General features: G+C 49.0%; 7 protein-coding genes across 8 annotated transcripts; 4 read left to right on the top strand and 3 right to left on the bottom strand.

The window, feature by feature from the left end:
* Window positions 1-610: 610 nt before the first annotated feature.
* E1B28_012088 (uncharacterized protein) lies at window positions 611-1,953 on the bottom strand (the record flags this gene model as incomplete). The annotated part of the gene is made up of 8 exons (XM_043157160.1): window positions 611-695; window positions 761-1,018; window positions 1,094-1,133; window positions 1,188-1,231; window positions 1,285-1,405; window positions 1,462-1,544; window positions 1,603-1,724; window positions 1,783-1,953. The coding sequence occupies 8 exons, from the start codon at window positions 1,951-1,953 to the stop codon at window positions 611-613; spliced, it is 924 nt and encodes a 307-aa protein (XP_043004526.1).
* A 641-nt stretch (window positions 1,954-2,594) lies between these two features.
* Window positions 2,595-3,412, bottom strand: E1B28_012089 (uncharacterized protein; the record flags this gene model as incomplete). Its single annotated transcript, XM_043157161.1, has 4 exons — window positions 2,595-2,795; window positions 2,858-3,121; window positions 3,196-3,308; window positions 3,364-3,412. The coding sequence occupies 4 exons, from the start codon at window positions 3,410-3,412 to the stop codon at window positions 2,595-2,597; spliced, it is 627 nt and encodes a 208-aa protein (XP_043004527.1).
* Window positions 3,413-3,713: 301 nt separating this feature from the next.
* E1B28_012090 (uncharacterized protein) lies at window positions 3,714-4,340 on the top strand (the record flags this gene model as incomplete). Its single annotated transcript, XM_043157162.1, has 1 exon — window positions 3,714-4,340. The coding sequence occupies one exon, from the start codon at window positions 3,714-3,716 to the stop codon at window positions 4,338-4,340; it is 627 nt and encodes a 208-aa protein (XP_043004528.1).
* Window positions 4,341-5,140: 800 nt separating this feature from the next.
* On the top strand, window positions 5,141-7,078 carry E1B28_012091 (uncharacterized protein). 2 transcript variants are annotated; one of them, XM_043157163.1, is made up of 7 exons: window positions 5,141-5,351; window positions 5,419-5,758; window positions 5,814-5,908; window positions 5,967-5,999; window positions 6,050-6,745; window positions 6,808-6,878; window positions 6,932-7,078. In XM_043157163.1, exons 3-7 carry the CDS (start codon window positions 5,866-5,868, stop codon window positions 6,950-6,952), a joined length of 864 nt encoding a protein of 287 aa, XP_043004529.1. In that variant the 5' UTR covers window positions 5,141-5,351; window positions 5,419-5,758; window positions 5,814-5,865; the 3' UTR covers window positions 6,953-7,078. The 2 variants fall into 2 exon arrangements, with proteins under 2 accessions (XP_043004529.1, XP_043004530.1); XM_043157164.1 differs by having other exon boundaries at window positions 5,141-5,758.
* Window positions 7,079-7,230: 152 nt separating this feature from the next.
* On the top strand, window positions 7,231-10,302 carry E1B28_012092 (uncharacterized protein). The gene is made up of 8 exons (XM_043157165.1): window positions 7,231-7,485; window positions 7,537-8,131; window positions 8,192-8,518; window positions 8,579-8,758; window positions 8,815-8,973; window positions 9,032-9,118; window positions 9,173-9,761; window positions 9,824-10,302. The coding sequence occupies exons 1-7, from the start codon at window positions 7,333-7,335 to the stop codon at window positions 9,712-9,714; spliced, it is 2,043 nt and encodes a 680-aa protein (XP_043004531.1). The 5' UTR covers window positions 7,231-7,332; the 3' UTR covers window positions 9,715-9,761; window positions 9,824-10,302.
* Window positions 10,303-11,122: 820 nt separating this feature from the next.
* E1B28_012093 (uncharacterized protein) lies at window positions 11,123-15,809 on the top strand. Its single transcript, XM_043157166.1, has 5 exons — window positions 11,123-11,696; window positions 11,750-11,845; window positions 11,901-13,284; window positions 13,379-13,621; window positions 13,676-15,809. Exons 1-5 carry the CDS (start codon window positions 11,151-11,153, stop codon window positions 15,565-15,567), a joined length of 4,161 nt encoding a protein of 1,386 aa, XP_043004532.1. The 5' UTR covers window positions 11,123-11,150; the 3' UTR covers window positions 15,568-15,809.
* A 65-nt stretch (window positions 15,810-15,874) lies between these two features.
* On the bottom strand, window positions 15,875-18,273 carry E1B28_012094 (uncharacterized protein; the record flags this gene model as incomplete). Its single annotated transcript, XM_043157167.1, has 11 exons — window positions 15,875-16,125; window positions 16,199-16,550; window positions 16,607-16,727; window positions 16,789-16,885; window positions 16,940-17,210; window positions 17,282-17,415; window positions 17,477-17,482; window positions 17,544-17,715; window positions 17,780-17,917; window positions 17,994-18,083; window positions 18,155-18,273. 11 exons carry the CDS (start codon window positions 18,271-18,273, stop codon window positions 15,994-15,996), a joined length of 1,632 nt encoding a protein of 543 aa, XP_043004533.1. The 3' UTR covers window positions 15,875-15,993.
* Between the last annotated feature and the right edge of the window lie 168 nt (window positions 18,274-18,441).

The following is an 18,441-nucleotide window of genomic DNA, read 5'->3' on the forward strand; positions in this document are numbered from 1 at the left end:
CCCTTTCGGTTCTTTCACAAAAGGAAGACTGGTCGCCACAAATATTACATCATGGAATTCATGGAAAACAAGACGAAAGAAGGGCGTCACTTGGCTAGAGCACTGAATATGAATGTCGGATATCATGGCGGGGAACAAAAGGGAACGTGTTTGTTTAGTGCGCCCGCACCTTTACCCTCGTAACTAGGACAGCGTAGCAACGTCGCTAGTAATATAAGGCCGAGGAATTGCAGTGAGCAGTATATATGGGGTTGTCCTGACCAAGTAAATGTAACAAAGGTAGATATCCTCTGAGAGTTCATGGCTGTAACTAAAAACATCAAATGCATTGATCAATAAACAAGTGTGCGTTGAGGTCGTAAGCATGTGTGAAGGTAATGAATCTAATTGGCGTCGAACGTCCAAGAGAATAGAATATTGGGCACCAGGCCGTGTGCAGGAATGAAAGAAAAAGGCTGAGGTAGGGTGTACAAGGAGCCTGTGGACAACGATGTTTACGGTGAATTCCATTTCTAGGAGATATCGGCCGCACTGAAGATCTGCGAAATCTTCCCTGTGATAGGCAGCGACATCTAGCAGTATTGATGGACAAGCCGTATCGGGTATCCGTCTAAAAACATGCAAGGGAAATAATGAATGCAACGAAGAGAACGGGGATTTGCCATGCCCGCCTGGGCGGATTTAGAAATAGGGCGCTGGCACAGGAATATGTAAATATCAGGGATGACGTGAGTTTAGACTAGACAGAAGTCAAACGCACGTAGCATCGTTTTTCGGCCGCTCGGATATCTTGACCTCAAGTAGGGCGACGAGACCATCAATAGCATTCATGTCTCCTGTCGGTACACTGTCGTTGTGGTTGATACCTATACTCGTGTTTTGAAGCAGACCGCTGAGGTATTTGACTGTCGTGCGATACTTGAATCCACCGAAACTGGTTTCGCCGGAATAAGAGGATTGATTGGTAAGATTAGCCGTGGGTATGACCGATCCAGTGATATTGCCGACAATATAATCCCTAAACGTATGTCAAGTACCGAGAATACAATGGACACTCGTTTGACGTGCGCCACAACAGAGAAACGTCACATACCGGCCAAGATTATACCCATTCGCGACAATACCGTGCTGTTCTGTTTGAGGAAAATGAGGTGAATGTCGAGGGGAAATGGAGGAAAGCAACATACGCGATATAGGCATCTCGTACGATGCAGCCATAAAAATAGCACCACTTGGTCGACGAACATGTAAGCAGACGGTCCCAAGTATAGAACAGTGACGTACGTATTCATAGTTGGACCATTCTGGACCCAATACCGGAAATGGTTTCCACCCTCAATCGACTCTTTACATGTACCCAACTGAGAATCATTATAGTTGTAGCGAATGACAGCGGTTTCGTTGACTGGTGTAGAGCTGATGAGAAGGCCATAACCCGCATTGAATGAAGAAGTTGCTTACGAGCCCCATGTCCGTCTCCCAGATCCACTTTCTGACTGTCGCCCGAGTGCTGTCCTAAACATTCCCCGGCAAACAATAACGACCTGGACGTAACTCTCTCATTCAGTGACAGATAGCGTACAGAAGAGTCAACAGACGCACAACCAGTAATTCCTTAAACCACCACCGTCCTCCTGATCTTTGAGGACATCTGCGTCCGAGTTGGCTGATATTATCATGTTCACAGGCTCTGATTGTCCCGGAGGGGTCGTATTTTCCACTTGCTGTCGTAACGGAAGTTACTTACAGTATGAACAATCAGGGCAAGGTCATAACACGCACCGTAAGAAAAGACCCTCCACTTTCCTTCGGGTTAGCAAATCCCTCTGCTGCTACTTTCTGCGATGCGCGCCGCCAGAACCGCGAGTGTCCCGTCCGTGGCCTCTCATCGTAGGACAAAGTTAGAGAGGGTAGACACAATAAAAGGAAGAAGGTGTTGAGGTGAATCAGCATCGACGTTTTCAGAGCAAGGAATGTTGTGACTGTGTGAGAACAAGAGCGGAAGAATAAATCGGTCGCGTTTGCCGATCCCTGCTTACTTTTGTTTTCTTACATAAATACTATATATAATATAAAACGCTCTCTATCCCGTCGCCATGGCCCTTTTTCTCCCAGCAACTGCGGATGGCTGTTTCGTGCGCAAATTCTTTTGTTCTCATTCTGAACGTTTACCTGATATCCTCTATAACGTACCAGAACTCTCAGGTTTCTTGAAAGCCAAGGCCAGACTCAAGCCTACTCAAGCAAAATGAGACATTGCCGTCTGACAGTTCTGGATTGCCCGGCCGCTACCGTCTCCTTGGCTCAACTCAAGACCGTGCCCATCATGATCAACAAATCGAATCAGAAGCCGACGGCAGCTCTTCTAACAGTCCATCGAACCACGACCTTGGCTGTTATCGCGTCTAGAGTGCTCGTCTTTCATTCACGACTTTATGCTGCGGTTCGATTTGTTCTGCAATATGTACATCAAAATACATAACAGCGAACGCCGTGTTTATAGACCTTGTGCGTGCGTATGCGCTACAGTTCAGCTCTTGGACTCTGTCAGTCAAACGATATATATCGATGGATACTGTGCTCACAGTGTTTTATTATGAACCTGTTACAACGATCAAGAATTGCCTTAGTAGAGGGTTTCTTTTAGCTTTCTCTTTCGGGAAGATCTTCTTTGTTCTTCGAATATATTTCGACAGAGCTTTTGCAGACGAGAACGGGTTGGGAGCAGTGAGAGCCTTTCCTGCATTCGCTGCATCCACAAGATCGATGAGATTTACGTATTTCCCCTTCAGCGCCTGGATCGTGAATTGATATCGGTCAGGGAATCGCAGTTTCTTTAACGGGTTGAACGACTCACCTCTTTACACATCGTGATACTAGTAAACTCTTCACTCCCTTCAATCCCCACCGTGTCAAGAAGACGTTTCCAGTTGTCCAAGCTGCTGGAGTTCACCCCGAACTGGTTGATGAAGCCGTCTTGGACGTGCTCAATAAGGAAAGCGCGTCGTCTCTCTTGGTATGCTTTACTTTTCTTTTTCAGCCCTTCACTGATTGCGAGGGTGCGGAAAGATTCTAAAATAGTCGCATAGGGGTCGGATTGAACATTGGGGGCAGACATTTTCTAGCCAACCTGAGGAATGAGCGAGCTGACTGACGATGGCGAAAGGGAGCAACCTAATATATAGTCCTCAGAACCTTCCAGAGTCGGCTACGATCGGAAGGAGTCCCCATGTGCCCGGTTTCCGAAGTAGTATGTATTCCTCCATCTTGGTAGAGATTGAGACAAATTTGATGGTGTGGTAACGCCACTGCAACTTGAAGTTAAGGTTAGCGCTCAGAGCGGTTAACTTATTTTACCAATACTCCCAACTAGTTTCCGCAGCTCTATCGCGTTGCTTCGATGGATTCTCATAGACCCGCAATTGCATAATCTACAGAGCTTGTGAGTAGTTGCCTCGTTTGAACGAGCGCGCCGAGCGCTCCGAATGAGCTCTATCTGTCGGAAATTCGTAGAGTTCTTCGATCCCTGCTTATCGGACCAGAAACGTGATTAAGGACACTGGGGGGAACAAGACCGAAAAATATCCGACGAGGGCCGGCAAGTACGAAGTAGGTAGCACAGGTTTGAGTCATATCGAGTCAGTTCAGACCCTAAGGGGTCCCATTGAGTATTTAATACCTGCAAAGACGACGATGGGCATACCGCGCTCTATATGTCAGATAACTCGTATCGCTTCCATCAACTCCCCAACTCACCACCTACCGCTGCAGACGTGCAACAGTACAAAGAGTTCCGGCTACTCTCTCTTAAAACAGATCCGAAAGCTTATTCTTCCACATATGAAGGAGAGGGCGCGTTTACAGACCAACAGTGGTTCGAGCGGTTGAGGTCGGACAGTAAAGGGACTATCGTCGCAACTTTAGAGAGGCCCGGAGAGATCACAGAGGAATGGGCCGGAATGATAACAGTCCTATCCCCGCAGTTGACAGATTTCACAGACTATATTCCCTCCAAATTGAAGGAGAAGCGTGGAGTGGAGTCTGTGTATATCGTTGTGGGCATGTGGGTACATCCAGAGCATAGACGACGAGGTGTAGCAGGACAATTGATCGAACAGGCGGTTCATTGGGTCAGAAATAGGAGGAGAGACCGTGAAGAGGGTGGAGGAGGGACGCTCCTTCTAGAGGTCGTGAAATCAAACGATGGTGCTGCGAGTATGTATACCAGATCGAGATTTGAAGAGGTGAATCGCGAAGGGACATCATCGGATAAGGAGTCTACCTTCATGTACTTGGATGTAAACGGACTGACTTCGGAGAAGGTGTGTGATAACCTATAGGTACCTCTTCATGGAATTCGGATGTCAGCGTAGCGATGATGCCAGACACCAGGATGGTCTTGAATATCTATGAGAAATGCCTCAAAAAATCTGTTCGTACGAAATCAAACGTCAGATTTCAGATGGTGTTCGGACGCTTACTTATCGTTGAGCCTGGTGGCCGCAGTCGAAGAGTAACCTAATCGTCGACTTGGTGCAAAACGCGGTCCCCAAGAATGGTAAAGCTGTTGCTTTCAGCACACAACTCCTCTCGTAGTGTGGGTGCATAAGAACGAATTCATGTCATTGGTTCTTTATCGGAAGTTGAGCCGCAGTCGAAGGGTAAGGATAGCCTACTTAAGCACTTCTGCTTTAAGTACCTTCCGCCGCTATTGCGTCACTATCATGATCCTTCAAGGTGAGGCGTGACGACGGTTAGACTATGTATGGCATCGAATGGTTTAGAGAACATACCGGACTTGTTGGGGTGCTGGTCTGAAAACCCAAAGGATGGGGCCTTCCCAAGTTAAGTAGGGCGGACAAACGGTGTAGTCCATAAGTAAGGTTTCCGTGCTATTTCGAACCGATGCAGAGCATGTTCCATCATACGTACCTCTCCATAAACGGAGGGAAGCACGACAAAGAGGGACAGAAACACAAGCCGTAATTCAAACTCCGCAAACACTTCCTGGAAAAGCCCGAGAATCTCATTACCGGGAACATCCGGGTTCTCCGATTGCCGTCAGGTTGGCTCTGCAAGTGCCGGCCGCGGTTTGTCAGCACCGGCAGTGGTCGCTTGAGTCACGCTTGAGTCACGCCATTTTTTTTGTACCTCCATATCCGCCCTTCGCCTGGTGGACAAATGCGGAGACTCAGTGCTCTATGTACGATTCCGACTCGACACATCAAAGCTAAACCCGCCGGCTGAGGGTTCCCGTCATCGTTCATGAACCCAGGCTGAGGCACGTAAATGTGAGCGGGTGACCAAAAGTGACCGATGGCGTGCTCTGACTAGATGGAGATGGATTGAAGGTAAAGACTCATCTTTGACTCAACTTCTCGTCCTTAATTCAACTAATCTTGGTTTGGATATGGACAGACGGCTCTCATGGAAGGACCGGTGAGCTTGCACAGATCCCATGCACAGGTCCTGCACGACGCCTTAATTCATGTCGCGGATTCGCACCTCCATCCACAAGTCGTCCACTAACCTCAAAACTGACGGCGTCACGACTCGTGAAATGAACATATGTTATACAGGAAGTACTAGAGACACGTTCGTGCTCTATCCTCGATCTGGGCCAGTGCGGCTGACCATTCAAGCTTTCAACTGTACTCGCTACATCAGAAAATAGATCAGGCACGCTGTAGGTCGTCATTGATGGCGTGAGCATTCATTCCTCCATCACCAAGTGCTCCGCTGCGGACAGGTGTGAAAAGTGCGTCATTCGTGGTCACATTTATAATCCATGGCTTCTTAAAAGGCAGGCGTAGGAACACTCCTAGGACCCCATCTCATTCGACAACAATCGTCTCTCCACTGATAATGTCTTCCTATAACAACGACTCTTACGGTTCTACCGGTCGCAGTGCGTTCGATTTTTTCTGTTGTCAACATACGAACTCACCTGTCCGTGTCCGTGATAGAAGCTGGCGACGACACATATGGATCCGGTAACGGTGTGTACTTCTACTCTTTTCGCAGCAAACCTCTTCTAATTTGGGTTCAGACCGCAATGATAACACGTACGGATCCAGTACTGGAGCCACATACGGCGGTTCCACCGGATCCGATCGCGATCGCGACTCCTCCAACACCTATGGCGGTGGAAACACTGGTGGCGAGTTGAGAGATACATATGGCAGCGGTAACACGGGCCGAGATACTGGCCGCTCGGAGGCTGGAGCTTACGGAAGCAGCAATACCTCTGGCACGGGTGGATATGGTGGCCGTGATACCTCTTCCAATACCAATACCTATGGAAGCAGTGACACCTCTGGCACGGCTGGCACAGGTGGATATGGTGGCCGTGATACCTCCAATACCTATGGAAGCAGCGACACCTCGGGCACGGCTGGCACAGGTGGATATGGTGGCCGTGATACATCCAATACCTATGGAAGCAGCAACACCTCGGGCACGACTGGCACGGGCGGATATGGTGGCCGTGATACCTCCAATACCTATGGAAGCAGCGACACCTCGGGCACGACTGGCACGGGTGGCCGTGATACCTCTTCCAATACCTATGGAAGTAGCGACACCTCTGGCACGGGTGGGTACGGGGATCGTTCCGACACCGGTGAATTTGGTGGTAGCACTGCTGGATATGGTGGGTCTCGCCGCGATGAGAGTCCTGGGTATGGTTCAGGAACGACTGGTGGCGGAGAGCATAACAAGCCTGGATTAGGTGATAAAGTTATGGGTAAGTTTCTTTTCTATTCTCCATGCTCATGAGCAACGATTTAACTGATTTATCTATCATAGGTACTTTGGAAAGTGCTGCCGGGAAGGCTTTGAACAAACCCAACCTTCACGAAAGAGGACAGGAAAGAAAGGTACGTTGTCATTCGACTTGCATGTCACTCGACTTGACGATGTTCGTTCGTAGACCGGAGATTCTAACTATTAAAGGAATGGGTTCCGAATGATTATGGGCATGATGGACCTTTACCAATGTACAATGTATAGTTTGAACTGAAAAATGATCTACGTTATGTAGTTATCTTCAACTTGATCTTTACTGATTCGTTGCGGGATCGAATGATTTGTGCGTGACCGGATTTCTGCACAAGTACTTAGTCGAAGAGGATGAATTCAATCTTCGATAATGATATCACAACGCTCTTCCCATAATTAATACTCGGATCGGCGTTGAGCATATTTCTCATGATGCTGTGCCAAAGCTGACGAGAACTGCTACACGCTGCTTCAGTTCAGCGCGTTTAGTATTCTTCTTCCCTCCCGCGCGTAACATTTCACACTATTACCAGCATATACCCAATCCCCAAGATGGAAACCAACCAGGTTTCCTTAGCAAACCGTATTGCCAATACAAGCGAACATCTGAAGAGACTATTTCTAGACGAATACACGAAGCCACCTACTATCGAGGACATAAAGAGGTGGAATAGAGAAATAGCAGAACATGGTGAAGATTATTCGGTGAGGGTTGTTTCTCCTCGTGCTACTGTGGTTCTGACGGTCTTCTCCAAGGCATGCACACGATGCGTGGCTTTATCTATTTCGTGTTCAACCGATGCACCAGACGTGATTGCCTGCACTGCATGTGTTCGAGAGGAAATTGGCAGGTACTGTTCGAGAAATCTGAAGGAGCGAGAGGCGCGAGCGGGGAGGGTTTTGAAGCTAGATCATTCACTCGCTAGAGCGCTTGGAGTTGGTCGTGCGATAGCGGATTTGGATGAAGGCTCGGTGTTGGAAGTGGGGACAGCACCCCGGTCGCCGACCGGAGGTGCTGAAAACGGAGGAGATTGTACCCCTTCGGGCTCTCCATCACGACACGCGGACGATTTGAATTTCAAAGACTTCTCTCCGAAACCTGACGATGCACAATCCACTCAAGTTCCAGAGCCAGAACCAGATTCGTTCATACTGTCAAAATTGCCTCTACAAAAGAAGGAAATGGAAAGGGAGTCACGTTCGAATGGGTTCTCACCACGAAAATCAAACCGCCCTCCGAGGAAACCGCCGTCGGTGACATGTAAGGAGCAACAGATGAAGATAGAGTCGTTGGAGAGACAACTGGAGGAAATGAAGATAAACTTGAGTGACACTGAATTGAAGCTCAGAGGTGAGTGATTCATACATTCAGGATTTACGCCAATGCGGAACTCAAAGCAATCGTTCGCAGATGAAATTTCTCGCACTACAGAACTCGCTCAACAAGTCGAAGTAAAACGTCGCGAAAACGCGGATTTTGAGCGCACCAATACTCGTTTGAACGAAGAGGTTAAGGAAAGTCGAATCAAGCTGAAGCTACTCGAATTCAAGAAGAAGCAGTTGGAAATGAAAGTGAGCAAAGAGCAGAACGAGTTGAAGCAAGCCCGGAGGGTGCATGTGGAGAAATTGAATGAGAGCGCTTTTGAACTAGAGAAATGCAGGAACGCGTTAGCAGTTAAGACGGCCGAGTTAGAGAAGGAGAAGACAGCGAACAAGGAAGTTCAACGAAAGTTGGGAGGTATGTCGTCGTAACTTCGCTAGCGAAAAGTAGGATCCCGATGTTTTTTCGTTCCCGAAGAAGGCTACGATGCCGTTCGACAGGCTATGAGAACATACGAGTCGGACCAACAAAGGTGGATTTCGGAGAACGACGCCTTGAAGGAAGAGAAGAAGTCCTTTGAGGCAGAGAGGAAGGTCCTGGCGGAGAAACTCGCAAAGAAAGAGCAAGCAATTCAGGAGATGCAAAAAGATTTCAAAGGTCAAACTCATTTCGAGAGGATCACATTCCCGTTGTAGATCCTTACTCGTTCACAGCTCAGATTCAGGAATGGAAGCAGTCGGCGGATGAATGGAAGCGCAAGATGGAAGACTCACGTCGATCGCAGAAAGAAATGCAGGACATGGTGCAGGCTGGTCGTAATGAATTACAGAAAGTGAAGATGGAACTGGATTCTCGGATGGGAGACTTGACTGGTCAGAACCCACCTTTTTTATATCACCTAGTCGAATCATTGATCCGAACGACCAGCAGAAGAACGAGAACTGGCAAAGCAGAAACAACAAGCCATCGATGATGCCGCTAAGGAATTTACGGAGAGGGAATCAGCTATAGATCTTGGTAGGCCCATCTCGATGCAAAAAGTGGAACTGAAAAGCCTCACATCCGAAATAGTACACATCAATATCGAAAGGCTAATCCAACAATTCCATAGCGTTCGTTCGGCATTTGTAAATCACAAAGTTACAGAAGAAAAGGTTGTCGAAACGTGTGATCATCTGGGATGGCAGCTGGTCTCCATTTCCGATAGTATCAGGGAAGGCATCAAGCGCAACAATGAATCAGAGTCAACCCTAACTTCAGTGAGGACCACTTCAGGCTCCACATTCGAGACTTCCTCATCGAGCTCTTCGGGGCAAGCCATTCAAAGACCTTATGTGCATGCTTTTCCCCAAGGTCTTTCAACTCGCTTGCCTCCACCACTGCCGAGATCGCCCTCTGTTCTTCCGGGATCTGCTCATCCACCAAGTCAAGATAGGCCTCCTCTTAAACCATCATCTCTTTCCCAAAGCGACGAACTTTCGCCAAGCCCCCCTCCGACTCCACTGGAAAAACCCTCTTCACGTCAAATCAAACTGAGGAGAGTCATCTTGGACTCAGATGACTCAGACGGCGAGGTCGGGGCACGGCCTATCAAGAGGGTCAGGACGGTTTGAGACTAGCCGAAAACATTCGCGTTCGATTCTAGCTGCCTTTCATGCAGGTAAGATATCATGTCCTCGCTTGTCAATAGGTCTAACTCCTAAGTGGTGGTCGTCTCCGTAGGGAGGCGAAATGCTCGATATGGAAGCGTCCTCTTACGTTTGATTCGAGCTCGTGGCACGACTTTGTTGGATCTCATTTCATATTTGTCGAGGCGTTCATAGGCAACCGCGGAGCTTTTATCTCCTCGTCTCTAGTCTTTTTCTAAGGGGATACCTTTACGGAAAGCCCGAATGGGATGGGAAGGTCGTTCGGATAGGCCTGTGGCATCTGCTCCGCCCGCTGAGCCGAGAGAGATGGAATGCGTCCTCTTGATGCCGTATTGCTGGAGTTAATCAGGAGAACTTGCATGTTACACGTTGCATCCAATAATCTGCTATCGTGATAGTAATCAGACCCATGCATTGCTTCGGTGCTCAGCTAACTCTCCCTATGTATCGTCACCACGATTTGTAGGATGGAAGGGTTCCGAATACATATCGTACCACGGTGTTATCTTCATAATTCCTTTAGGGCGTCAGTGCGGTGAACTGCGATTTGATCATCATTCCATAGCAAGCAGTTGTTGAAAGTTGAACCCCAAGGGTATTTATGGCTTAGGCGCCAGAGTATTTAGGAACGAGTTGGAAACTCTGGCACAACCTCTTGGAGCTGTGAAAGCCACCGGCGCCTCTCAAGACGCTGAAGAGAAAGACGCCAGGAAATCTGTTGTACTTTTTGTGTTCTGATGCTTGAGATGGTTGTGACCCTTGGCGGTTGAATGATGAACTTGTTGTCGGCATGAATGGTCTTATGATAGCCCAGCACCATGGGGCCTTAATGAGCTGAGCTTAGAAGGCTTCGACACCATATACCCCTTGAAAGATGGGAAATTGTACCAAAAAATCGCGATAGATGTACGGGGCAATTGTCAGAGCGCAGGGAAATGTATGGCGCTTCAGAATTCTTCGATGTCAAGTTTCAATAACGATGCCGTTGTTCGAACCAAGAGTGATGACAGATGCTGGTGCGTATGTTCGAAGAACCATAGTCTTGGGTTATGGAGATTCTATATTATTCGAGCAAGTTTGGATGTAAATAGTTCCTGGAAGTCCTGAGAGCCTGAACCAGTTCTAAGAATCTAATCTGCGCCACAATTCTTAAAGATTCAATGACTCACGCATTGAACCCATGGCCCTTTTATGTCCCTATAGATGATTCTGGCATAGATCGTCCTGGATGGGATATACGCGGAACTTCGACGGTCGTTCAAGCGGTCCGTTAGTTTGGAGTAAGCGCCTGAAGATCATTCGGGAAGGTTCTGAACGTGAGAACGTGACCCATAAAGGATGCGATGCGATGACAGTAACAGCAGGCGACAGAGTTGCTGCTTACACATTGCATTCCCTTTATGTCCCACCACCACCACAATCCAACAGGATTCTTCTCCAATATCTTTCGTTCAATATTCCGTCCAGATCAGTCAAATGCAAACGCTGGTGGGAGTAGTAACGGCTCGCACGAGCACCCCGCAGACCCGACATCACGCGATGTCGACATGACCGCCGTTGATGCGGTCAACAACGCCAGCAGCTACTCTACAGTTTCTCGCTCTCATACAGTTACACTCTCCACACACCACATGAATGAAAACAATTACGACGAAGACGAAGACCTTCCTCCTTTACAAGCCGTTTCTGACACCGAGTCTGAGGATGGTGGTGATGGGGAGGAAGCAATGCAGAATGGAAGCATTCCACCCTCGTCAACGGCCTCAAATGTCTCTTCCTATGCTCCTTCTCCTGCACCTTCCACCATCAGAAGTGGCCAGCGCAGAGCAAGGGTTGATGAGGACGATGATGGAGATCAAGAGAGGGACCGACGACACCCTAGTCAAAGGGCAGCATCTAGAATAGCATTAACGAGCGCAGCATTCAATAATGTACAAGGCGATATGGTACGTTTCTATGTTTACAAGCATCATGGCCTTCGTCTAACTTCAAACTTAAGCACATGTCTAATGTTACGTCTTCCAGTAATTCACGCAGTAGCAGCATTCCTAATGGTCCCAATAATGGTACGAATACTAGTAATGATACTGACGGTGTGAGTTCTCAGTTTGTTCCTCTTCCGTTTCTATTCTGATCTGGTCCACGTTCAGCCCACGTTTATGCAATCCCTTTACCGCGATGCACTGCCATTTGCGAACTCGCCGTTACCGAGCGGCAGCAATCCGAGTATCCCTCATTATCATCATATCATACATCATCACCCTCATAGTCTGACCCGTAATGCCCACGAAGGTTTCGGTGGTGGTGTGCCAGGAGTTGGACTACGCGCTGCTGGCGAAGCCAGAAACATACCTCCACCGCCCGGAACGTTCTCTCGTATACTTTCTAGATTTCATTCGGCGCACCTAGGCTCTGGACGCAATCAATCATTGGGAAGGCCATCTCAGAATTCTAATTCTAGCGATTCATCTGTTCGGCAAACAACGCCAACGCAGTCACAAGGACCAAATCGTGGCAGTCACCCTCACAATACCCAGCCACCTCCAACTGCAGGCACAGGCAATATGTTTTCTGGGCCTGGACCTGGGCCATCCCTTGTCATACCAGTTCCTTTCGGTGCCCTACCTAGTTTACTGAGAGCGATTGGTTCCGCCATTGGCGAGAATTCGAACATTGTCCCAGGTAATGATACGCGGGTGCCCACTGAAGGTGGTACTCGGGGAGCTGGACCTGAAAATAATAACGGGCAAGAGAATGCCAATCAGTCTCCGTTTTCAATGCTCGGTGGCATCGGTGTCGTCCCCGGTCTCGATCGAGGGGACGGGTTCACAATTCCTCTTCCCCCTGGTGGTTTCAATCTGTTCAACCATCCTTTGTTCTCATTTACAGAAGAACGAGAAACTGATGACGCCAATCGTGGACGTCTGGTCGTTGATGGGCTGGAGGAAGTCGACGAGGGTCTGGTACGGAGACTTGAGAAGGTGAACCAAGCTCTCGGCGAAGAGGATGGTTCCGGTTGTGCCGTTTGCTGGGAGAGTCTCTTGGATGGGGCAGAAGGTGAATGGGACACGAAGGAAGGCGATAGTTTCGCCACCGCTCCTTCTACACCTCAGCCACCTACACACGGCCCATCGTTGCAACGGGAGGAGGCCAAGGCGCCAGATTCGACTGACGGGCCTAAGCAACAAAACAAAAAGAAGATAGTTTCCTTACCCTGTGCACACATCTTTCACGCAGAGTGTCTGATCCCCTGGTTTTCTCGGCCTAGGCAGACTACGTGTCCAGTGTGCAGATTCGATCTGGATCCTGAAGGAAGGGTGTGGGGCCGGAGAAGAAGGAGAGGCATGCCGATGGGAATGGGCGGTTTTTTCGGTGTACCTCCCCCAATGCCCGCGGGAACACCAGCTGCACCCCCAGGAGGCAATGACGGCAATAATGATCATCCAGCAAACGTTGAGTTTTTAAACGATATGGTGTCCCTCGCAGAGTTGAGCAGGCTATTTGGAGGTGGTAGAGGTCCTGGCCCAACCCCCGGTGAGTTCTTTTTTTACCTCTGTTTTCCGCCGCTTCTACGATGCATGCTACCGATATGTACTCATGGCATTTCCCCTTATCTTCCTCTTCGAAGATTCTGCCCCTGCGGCCAACACTACGGGTGGTCCTCAAACAACGAACACAGAAGCGCCGCAACAATCCGCTCGACCGACTGATGCGACGCCACAAAATCCTCCCAACAATCCTGAAGATGCGAATCCTACCAATGCAAACAATGATACCTCTTCAGATGGCACGATACAAGGTTTCATAGAACGAATGGTGCTTAGGATGCTCGGACCACCATTTTCTAATGAAGTGACCGCTGGTGATGGAGGTAAGTACACTTGTCGGGTAAATTGTTGTTTGGAAGTTGAGATTTTGTTACTAGCCAATACTCGCCAACCTCGCGTTCGTGTCTTGAACACCGGGCAAGGACCAATCCAAGTCGTGATGGACTTGAGTGCAGGTGGTAATGTTGGAGCAACACCCACCACAGCGGAGCCGGCGACTTCCCAGACACCCAACCAATCTGCCGTGTCACCTGAGCAATCACAACAATCGACCGCGATGCCACCACCAAATTCGCCGGATGCAAATGTAACTGGTACCGCAGCAGGACATAGACACGATCCTCGTGGTGGACCGGTTTTCACTATCGGATTCGACATGATCATTGGGCCTCCAGGTTCTGACGTTGTTCCCGGATTTGCGTTACCAACTGGCTTTCCTATGGGTAACATGAGAGGGCGGACCAACAGGGACGCTCCTACTCCTGCCATCCCGGCCTCCAATGGGACCACGCGAAGCAATGAAAACTCTGCGGATGAATCACGTTCACGTTCGCAACCTTCTTCTCCACCTCGACCAACCGCAACTCCGCAATACCAGACATTACGTCCCGATAATGTCGTCGCTGAAGGAACGGGGGATGGGGACAATTCTGCTCCCAACTTCGACGAGGATGGCGACGTTATCATGGAGTTTGAACAGATCTTCTCTCCCATCGACGATAGAGCGCGAGAAGAGCACAGTCGCTTGCATTCTCGGTCTACGTCGACCCCGTCGCAGACTTCAAGGTCTTCCTCTAGTTTCCCCGGAGCACGACCCTCAAGGCACAATGGACCACGTTCATCTCGTACCCCAAGTGGGTCGGGTCCTCACTTCTCCCGTGATGATTCTGGATTTAGTTATTCTGGGACTGCATCCTCTATGGAGGATGCGATGAGACAGATCAACGAAACCCTATTAGCACATGGTAACCCGATGCCGATGCCGATGGCTATGAGGAACCCGAGAAGACCTGCGCCTCCTGAACGGCAACCACGCCCCAGACCCAGACCTTCAACAACGGTATTACCACCCTGGATGTCGTCTAGTGGCAATAATGGTTCGTCTGGAAATTCCAATCCAACAGATACTGGTGACACATCTGCTTCACGCTCGGACTCAGCTCGAGGTCCTGCTCAAGCTTCCGGCTCTTCGCCCGTGCAAGTCCAACCCCCACAACCAGCGCCAGTAATCCCTCCCCCTCCAATTCACGTTTCTTTACCACCTCGCCCGCCTGCTCAAGCGCAGACGCCACCATCCGCACCTCAGCCCTTCCCTACACAAACCCCACCGTCACAATCGCCGCCAAGAACACAAAATAGTTCTAATGATGACAACACTTACATGACGTTTGACCAGTTCCTTAGGTCTTGGAACGGTGAGGAGCGACCACCACCAACATTACCTCCGTTACCGACGCTTCCCCGAACCCAAACGTCTGCTAATCCTCGACCTCCGCCTCAGCGTCGATGGACACAGAGCTCATTCTTTTCACCGCCATCTACCCCTCCCCTTGCGGAGCAAAAATGGGCTCCTCCACCTGCACCCGGTCCAACGTTCCGCGGACGGGTCGAGAAGAAGGAACGTGAAGCAGGTTTCAGATGTTGGGATATGAGTTGCGGGATCGGTCCCTCGGATGACGATCCGGTAGTCGTAGAACCAGAGAAAAAGAAACAGGTGCATATCATGCAAAAGTCACCTAGCCTGGATAAAGGCAAAGGGAAGGCAAAGGAAGACGAGGACGAGTTAGATACCAAAAAGAAGATGAACGTCATATGTGAGCATACCTTCCATCCATCGTGTCTCGTCTCCGCTAGTCGGGTGGCGAACCCGATGTGGGCTGCCGCGGGAGACGCTGCACAGAGTGAGGAGGTTTTGGTTTCGTGTCCTGTTTGTCGAACTGCGGGCGTTGTATCAAGGGAGGTTTGGGAGGAAGGTGCAAAGACTTGTTAGACTTTACCCCTTCAAATTCTGTCCGCTCTGTCATTGGATTTCATGTGTTACCAGTACAATCGAATCTCATATTTATCAGTCCTTCACCGTCTCTCTCCTACTTATTCGAGACTTTAGCATGCATACCTTCTTTGCTCTGTGCGATTTTGTTGTGTTGCTCGCTCGTTATGTATATACACCCAAGTAGGCGGAACTTGTATGTACCAACAACATTTCTAGAAAAAAAACCCAATTGCCAGGGCATTTTTCGCGATTCTGTTAGTTCACAAGCATCGAACTTGTGTACTTTTACATGATTTAGGTTTTCGAGGACTCGTGTTTGCTTAGACATCGTGGTAGATACACTAGATGCATGGATTGACTATTTCCTTCAACTTGCTCCATGGCAGTTCTCATTTTCTCAGATCAAAGTGGGGCACCTCGCCCTCAACTGGCTACTCCAATCCTGGAGAAATCAGGTGCAAAAGCTGAGGGGTTCGATATTTCAATGGTATTTGTTTTTCCAGCCTTGAATCCCGGAAGCGAAACCAAAAAGTTTTGGAAAAGAATGTCCCAGCTCTGGGGGGCGGTGGAAAGAGGAGAAAAGAACTTGAGTGAAGCCCGGGAAAACTAGAAGTGAACTTTATCTCACCTGGCCGCTGATTGGCATCTGCACTCGCACGCCCGTCCCTCCGTTCACGCTGAACAACGCTTCCCTACAGTTTGAACAAGCGGTGTTCGTCATGGTGAAGTCGGCGTTGATGTAATCGATAGCAAGAAGCTTAGTTCCGCCAGAAATTCCACCGTCGATATTGCTCAAAGTGAGTTTTCCTCCGTTTCCAACAAACCCAACGATGGTCGTACTATTCACGGTACGTGTGGCTGCCCCTCCGGATAGTGCACCAGAAGAAGCGGGATAGAACGTGAATTGAGGCGCAGGAGCGGCAGTTGTTGATGTCAACTTAAGGAAGAGGGAGCCATGGCCTTGGAGCGTAGTTGTAAGTCTGACAGGCGCAGGGAAATCACCGATTTAGCCATAAAAGAAGGTGGAAGTGCTCACGAGTTGGACAGTCTTCCCAAACTGTTTCCGGTTATAATATCCTGTGCATTGGCGGAAGAAAACCCTACGTCTGCGAGATTGAATGTTACTGATCGCGAAGAGGCTTGGAGGTTTATCACCACTGCAAAGAAGGACTTCCTGTCAATAACAAGCCCAGCATGAAAGGCGAAAAAGTCACCCACAAACGACGGTTGAACCATCAGCAAGAGGTCCAGCCCAGACATCGTTATCGTTGGTGTATCGCCTTTTAAAGTTGATCGATTTGCCCAAGGGATCTTGCTGCAAAACCATTAGTAAGATAAAACCGAAACCAGAAGACGCCGGGTGGCTCACATTTATCGCGATGACTCTCTCATTTTTCAAGATGGACAACGCACTGTCCAGATTTCCTTGAGTCAAATCGACGCCGATGAACAAAGGAGATTTAGCTGCCGCCCAAAACGAAAAGTGAGTTTGCTGCTCAGCGGCGGTTAGTTCGTTATGCCCGACATAAAGCATGTCGAGGTCATTGAATCCACCCGGACCAGCGAACCCAGTAATCGGCACGACTTGGTTGATGATTCGCATTAAGTTGGCCCACGATGGCGGAGGGCCTATATCATTTCTATCCGGTATACAAAATGATAATTGTCGTCAGCAGTCGGCGTTCAACAGATCAGGAAGGATAACACTGACGACATTCTCCAGGAGTTCGCTACCGAACCACCCGGCCATGTCCTTGCAGGATCTTGTAAGCCCCACTCGCACGCAGCAAAAAGGATTGGGCGCTTCGTTGCAGCCAAGGAATCTCGCATCTTCGTGAAGTGAGTCTTATATACAGTACGTGTTTCAGCCTGTGCCGTTCTTTCGTCTCGAGGTGGAACAGCAAACCTTAAGCTGCAAAAGCCAAGTCATCAGGTTTCGCTACCACTCAAGAACGTCTGAAATGAGGAATTACCTCAAAAGGAGGATTGAAGTCCACAAAGTCAGTTTCGCTGACCGAATAGCAGTTGTCGTACTTCAGGTAATCGACGCCCCATTGAGCGAAGATATTAGCATCGGTATCTTCATGATTCAGAGAACCGAGCCAGTGAGCTGTTCCTCCGACGTCATCACAGGAGAAAAACCCTCTGGATTATATAGTGAGCAAGGTACAGACTGAGGAGGTTTTCTCCAAACTAACGAAACACGCACCCAACAGAGTACATCGCGTACTTGAGACCCAATCCGTGAATGAAATTTCCTAGACCCGCCATTCCACTAGGGAAACGCGTTGGATTCCAAGTGATACCCCCAGCAGAGTCACGCTGGGTTGCTTGCCAGCCACAGTCACTGTGCCAAAAAGAAATAACATGTCGCGATCGATTAATCTAGTCATTTGAAGAAATCTAGTTTGTAAAGCACTCACACACTCATATACTTGTAGCCGACCTTGTCCAAACCCAAGTCGACGAGTTTTTGAGCCTGAGTGTGAATTAGACTTTCGGTATTGGCACAGCTGGTAGGGTAAGTTTTTGAGTCTGATAGTAATGCGTCCAAGTCAGTGGACCGGAAACGAATAAGGCGTACGAGAATGCGTTGTAGGGATTCCATCCCATCGCTGGAGTCCTCCCGATCCCATTGTCGAGCCCATACGATAATTTACATAACGCAAGAGCGAGCGCGACCGAAGTTCGAAGTAACTTCATCCTAATTACTTAAAAAAGGGCGGTTGGAGGATGGACATGGGAGGAAAAGGACGTGAAGATCTTAAATACAACCTTTACGGCCCGGACAGAAGCTGGGGATGGAAAGAAAAGCAGGGACAATTTGCGGGAAGGCTACGTATATTCCGATTAACTGCCGATGGGAATTAC

This window comes from Marasmius oreades, chromosome 8 (genome assembly GCF_018924745.1).
Source record: "Marasmius oreades isolate 03SP1 chromosome 8, whole genome shotgun sequence".
Classification (NCBI taxonomy): Eukaryota; Fungi; Basidiomycota; class Agaricomycetes; order Agaricales; family Marasmiaceae; genus Marasmius; species Marasmius oreades.

What these genes read in the sequence shown, in the direction of transcription:
- E1B28_012091 (XM_043157164.1), top strand. Translation starts at nt 5,866, where the DNA reads ATGTCTTCCTATAACAACGACTCTTACGGTTCTACCGGTCGCA. An exon ending in TTACGGTTCTACCGGTCGCA is followed by an intron (nt 5,909 to 5,966) that starts GTGCGTTCGATT and finishes TGTCCGTGATAG; the next exon opens with AAGCTGGCGACGACACATAT. An exon ending in CACATATGGATCCGGTAACG is followed by an intron (nt 6,000 to 6,049) that starts GTGTGTACTTCT and finishes ATTTGGGTTCAG; the next exon opens with ACCGCAATGATAACACGTAC.
- E1B28_012093 (XM_043157166.1), top strand. Translation starts at nt 11,151, where the DNA reads ATGTCCCACCACCACCACAATCCAACAGGATTCTTCTCCAATATCTTT. An exon ending in CTAGTAATGATACTGACGGT is followed by an intron (nt 11,846 to 11,900) that starts GTGAGTTCTCAG and finishes GTCCACGTTCAG; the next exon opens with CCCACGTTTATGCAATCCCT. An exon ending in AGTGACCGCTGGTGATGGAG is followed by an intron (nt 13,622 to 13,675) that starts GTAAGTACACTT and finishes TTTTGTTACTAG; the next exon opens with CCAATACTCGCCAACCTCGC.
- E1B28_012092 (XM_043157165.1), top strand. Translation starts at nt 7,333, where the DNA reads ATGGAAACCAACCAGGTTTCCTTAGCAAACCGTATTGCCAATACAAGC. An exon ending in AACATGGTGAAGATTATTCG is followed by an intron (nt 7,486 to 7,536) that starts GTGAGGGTTGTT and finishes GTCTTCTCCAAG; the next exon opens with GCATGCACACGATGCGTGGC. An exon ending in AGTTCAACGAAAGTTGGGAG is followed by an intron (nt 8,519 to 8,578) that starts GTATGTCGTCGT and finishes TCGTTCCCGAAG; the next exon opens with AAGGCTACGATGCCGTTCGA.